We start from the raw sequence: 5305 nt of genomic DNA on the forward strand, positions 1-5305 counted from the left end.
TAGAGCTGGGCACTCAACCCAAGTCATTCACATAGCTAGGGTTCCTAGAGCTGGGCACTCAACCCAAACAGATTCAAGTTCTAATCATCTCAAAGGGTAAAGATAAGTCTTGGAGCATTTATGATATGGTTATCATCGCAAATGTTTTTTTAAAAAATCCACTTCTTGGTACACTGTGTTTCTAATGCTTTCTCAGCCAAGAAAAAACACAACAGACAGCTTGTCAGTAAAAACAAGGTAATACCATGCGTTAAGCAAACATATTAGGAAATTTTCCATATTCCAATTGTTTTATATACCAAAATACACAGTTTCACTATCTTTTAATCAGTCTCAAATTTACTATCAAAATCAAGTCCAGTTAAAACAAACTTCATGTACTTTGAGTATGGCTACTTAGGTTTAGAGTTGATTTAAAAGTCTGGTCAAATATTTAAATGTTTTAAGAGTTGACACTAAGGATCATATAAAAAGAATTATCATTATTTCTTTCTATTCAAATCCCTGCTTCTGAGAGATTCAAACTGATTAAGGACTCTTGACCAAACTAGAAATTGTCTCATTCAATTATTCCTCATAATCATTATGGGGGTCACATAGTTGCCATAGGTTCTACTAGTTCTCAGAACTAGAGGTAGACTGGGGCCAATTTAGATGACTAAAGACTCCTGCAAAGAAAACATGATATGATGATGATCTCTTTGCTGTACATGACATAACTTCAAAGATGCCAGTGACTTAATAGTACAGCTTTCCCTGCATAATAAGCTGGTCTCATCATTATAGTATGGAGAGATTCCTAAAGATTCATAAAATTTGTTGACAGTTTGTAAATGGGCAGAGTCAATGAGATTCAAATTGAGGTCTTCCTCTGCTGTTTCTTTTTACTGTTTGTTTTGTTTAGTTTTGGAGACAGGATCTCACTATGGATCACCTCTGCCTCCACAGTGCTAGGACTAAAGGTATGAGCCACCACTCCCGACTTTTTCCACCTGTTCTACTATACCTGCCTACTTCATAGACCTAAGAAGAGTTCCCAAACAGAACTGTACTGACCTCAAAATTTTGTAGTTATTCAAACCAAGTCAGAATATAAAGGCCCAAGCCTATTAGTTTTAATCCGCTTGAGCTGAACAGTCTATATAAAGTTGGTCCTGGCTCCTGGTAACCCTCAAACAACTATTATACTCTCTCGTCTTTAGACTTAGGAAGACCTTAAATATTCACCCTCCCCATTGTTTTTGATGTTTAAATCAAACTTCATGGGATAACCAATGAATAATTTTACTAAACATAAAACAGATCTGAGAACTTAAATCCCTAGACTAACATTAATCATACAAAAATATAAAAACTGCTGAAACCAAAAGCTCCCTGATAGCAGGATATTTTTCATTTACTGATTACCTCTCTGTAGGACTAGTCATATGAAAAATGTTCTCGTCTTCATCCTGTAATCGCTCTTTTCTCCTTCTTTCAATGTCATGCCGCAGGTCATTTGGATCTATTACTTTGACCAGAGTCTGAGGGATTTTGACAGAGTATAAACCAATTACATTTCTAACAAGAATCTTAATTAAAAGTCCTTAATTATTTTATACTCATCCTGCTAGTGGTAGTATAAACTGATATAAATGCTTTGAGACACAATTGACATTAGTCAGAAAAGTTCTTAATTTTGAACTAGGAATCCTATTTCTGGGATTATATCCCAAAGAAAAGGTTGCCTCTTTAAAAATATTTAAAATAACAAAAAAGGAGCAACTTAAATGTAAAAATAATTTAAAGAAAAGAACTATGAATTAAATTATGGTAAATAAATAAAACAAAACTATACAGTCACTAAAATCAATAAATGATATATCAAAGTCAATATGAAAAACATTAGTGAAAAAAATTTAAAATTTAAAAACCATGATTGTAAAAGGCCATGGGGGGAATTTAGAACTTTAACATAAAAGTGATAGTATGGATTATGAAAAAAGCATATTGAATTGCATCTGATAGACTGTTAAAATGTATCATGTTATAACTACAGGAATTATGGATTTTAAGTCTTCAAATTTTCTATAAGTTGATTACAAAGACAATTAGAAATTTTCTTAAAATATCATTCAATAAATTAAACTATCTGTATTAACAAAACCTTTGTAAGTGAAAAATTACTTAAACAGTCTACCAAAAATACATTAAAATCTCTTCACTACAGAAACATTCTCAAAGGAAAGCTTAACAATTCATTTAGAATTTGAAAACCTGGTTAGTCTCAACAGTCTTTCTAACCAGTATAACAGAAGGTCAGAAGGAGAGGTGTTGGGTAGGAGCCACATACATGATAATATAGAAATTTAGAATTATTTTTGTTATTTTGCCAGTTTATAATCCACAGAATAGTTCTTAAATTCTACAACAAACAGAAGGGCAGCACCAAATGCCATAGTTCCTTTGTATTTCTTTCACATACAATTAAAAATATATATTCCATGTGCCAGATTTAGAAAAATGGCTATCAATCATATTCTCTGTAAGCTTTACACTGAGGAGACTGGGGATGAGTATTAAATATAATTTTTAAATCAATTTTTCAAAGTTGCTATCCTTAATAATCTCAAAGAAAATGTGTTTTGGTATTCTTACTCTACCTGGACTGCAATCAGTCACTTTGAGAACTTTTTCAATTTTAGATTCATGGATATCAATCAGCCTTTCTTCATACATCTTTAACTCCTTTCTGGATCTTGTCACAAACCTTTTCCTGCTAATATACCAATAATAACCGTATTCACTTACCTCATCTGGTTCATATACCATAGTCTGCTTATTCTGAAGATCGGCCAAAGACATATCTATTCTCCTAAAATAATAAAGAGATATAGTTAAATAATTATGCTAATTATGTTATACACTGATACCTTGATTGTTTTACTACAGAATAGATTTGAAATAAAACCAGTGGGTCTTGGAAAAAGCAGAAGAAACCTGCTGTCAGGTAGGTTTTCATTTATTTTGTTTGTTTAAGACAGGGTCTTTCTAATATAGCCCTGGCTGTTCTGAAACTTACTACCTTAAACTCAGATATCTGCCTGCCTCTGTCTCCCAATTGTTGGGACTAAAGTCATGCACCACCACCATGCCCTGCTAGGTTTTCACCATATGGCAAAGTACTAGTCTATACATATCCTATGGACCACATTATAGGGAAGTTTTGGTGGTTCTCTAATCACTATTAACAGTGACCTCAAACTGTATTTTGGTGACACACAACATTCTAACACTGATTCATCTTAGCACTCCACACAGGGTATACGATATGCTTGGACAAGTGTCAGCAAAAGGCATTCTTTCATTCTCAGGCCTCAGAACAATCATTTGTGACCACTTAAAGTAACCGATTCCAATGGCTTGACATCTATTCTGAGGTTTATTCTCATGAGGTAAATGGAAAGAAAGTAATCATTACCTGTGAAATTCTGGATCTGAATTCAATTTCATTTCATTGAAATCTGCATCATGTCTGTTTTGTATTCTTGAGAAACGCTCGTTTAAAGTAACATTAGATGGTGCAAAACAACTTGCTGCAAAAGGAAACAAATAGTTCCATGACAGCATGAAACTGATTGCCATTTTAAAAGATTACAGAAAGCTTAAGATCAAGAAGGGGCCATTAAAATATATCCAAATTGTTCTCCATGGAATAAAAACAAGACCCAAACTTTATTTGCATTATTAAGTTGTAATGCTCATGGTTTTCTAAAACCAAAGAATTTTTAAAAACTTGACTTATAAATTGAAGGATTTTTTCCTATCTGCCATGATTACTTTCTTGTCTACAAGAATGACATTGTCTGGGATAAAACCGGATTTGCTGAACATAGCGGACAATGAGGACTGCAGAGAACTCAAGAACAAGGGCAATGGGTTTTTGATCCTACTGCACGTGCTGGCTTTGTGGGGGCCTGGGCGGTTTGGATGCTCAACTTACTAAACCTGTATGGAGGTGGGCGGTCCTTGGACTTCCCACAGGTCACGGAACCCTGATGGCTCTTCAAGCTGATGAGGGAGAGGGACTTAATCGGGGGAGGGGGAGGGAAATGGGAGGCGGTGGCAGGGAGGAGGCAGAAATCCTCAATAAATAAATAAATTAAGAAAAAATAAAAAAATAATAAAAATGTATACCATTCAAAAAAAAAAAAAGAATGACATTGTCAAAGTAACAATCATTCTGGCCCATGGTAAGATGACACTCTATCCAGAATGTAAGAAAGACACTCTATAGTTCAACAGCAGTGAAAATTATATCAATTAGCAATAAAATTAAAATAATCTTTGAACAAATACTGGAAGTTCTGTTTAAATATCAGAGTGCCTTCCAACACCACTTCACTTTTACATTAACTTTAGTTCACAAAGACATTCTAAAATTAGCTCTGCAGCAAGTTCTTAATAGTATAGAAAAGAATACACTTAATCGGCCCAATGCTATACAAGCAACCTTCTCTAATTCACTAGTCCTGTTCTGGGACACTCCATTTTTTTTCTGTAAAATACTACCATACTTCCTGAAAACTATATTTTCTTTGGGTAAAAAGAGACTGAGCTGAGAGAATAAACTGTTCCCAACAAGCTGTATACTTCAGTCATGCGGGTACTGGGAACCTGAGGCCTCTTCAAGAGCTGCTAATACTCTTAACTGCTGAGCTATCTCTTCAGCACCGATAATTATTCTAAAAATATGTTTCATGAAGGTAAAGATGAAAGCAAATAAAATTTTGACATACTTAAAAGTCTCTTGTCTAGAATATCGATAATTTAAGCAGCACTACTAGGGAAAGTTGTTTTATAACACTGCTTTTCCAATTAGTGGAAATTTATCAAAAACAAAACCTTAATGCAAATCTTTAAAGCCCTAATGAACTCTTTGATGTCACACACACACACACAAAATGAAATCTTCCACTGATCACACAGGAACCAGCTTATGGTAAAAAGTGCTAGGAAGGCCCTGGGGGTGGGTTGATAATATCATAAAATAACCTAACTTCTGGATTATCTGGAATTTATACCTGTTTTTATTGCTTCTTCCTCCTTTGTTAGGTTCTCAATATGCCTGTTGTTTGGAGCAGGCTGATCTTTTACTAACTAATGATTTGCAGTCCACTAGCATTTGAAGAAGAAACTTATTGAAAATACTAAAAAAATTACCAACCCCGCAACAGACAAAGGTCTGATCTCCAAAATATATAGAGAACTCAGGAAACTCGACTTTAAAATGCTAATTAACCCAATTAAAAAATGGGGCACTGAA

General features: G+C 34.2%; 1 protein-coding gene across 4 annotated transcripts in view; it reads right to left on the reverse strand.

Moving 5' to 3' along the window:
• The window catches only part of Bclaf3 (BCLAF1 and THRAP3 family member 3), a 79654-nt gene that overhangs the window by 40949 nt on the left and 33400 nt on the right, over nt 1–5305 (reverse strand). For all 4 annotated transcript variants that reach the window (XM_026784911.1, XM_013350555.2, XM_026784910.1 and 1 more), the window contains 3 exons: nt 3461–3575; nt 2791–2854; nt 1408–1523 (listed from right to left, as the gene is read on the reverse strand). In XM_026784911.1, coding sequence (XP_026640712.1) covers nt 1408–1523; nt 2791–2854; nt 3461–3575 — 295 coding nt within the window. The remainder of the gene's footprint in view (nt 1–1407; nt 1524–2790; nt 2855–3460; nt 3576–5305) is intronic.

The sequence above is a fragment of the Microtus ochrogaster genome, chromosome X (genome assembly GCF_000317375.1).
Source record: "Microtus ochrogaster isolate Prairie Vole_2 chromosome X, MicOch1.0, whole genome shotgun sequence".
In the NCBI taxonomy this organism is placed as follows: Eukaryota; Metazoa; Chordata; class Mammalia; order Rodentia; family Cricetidae; genus Microtus; species Microtus ochrogaster.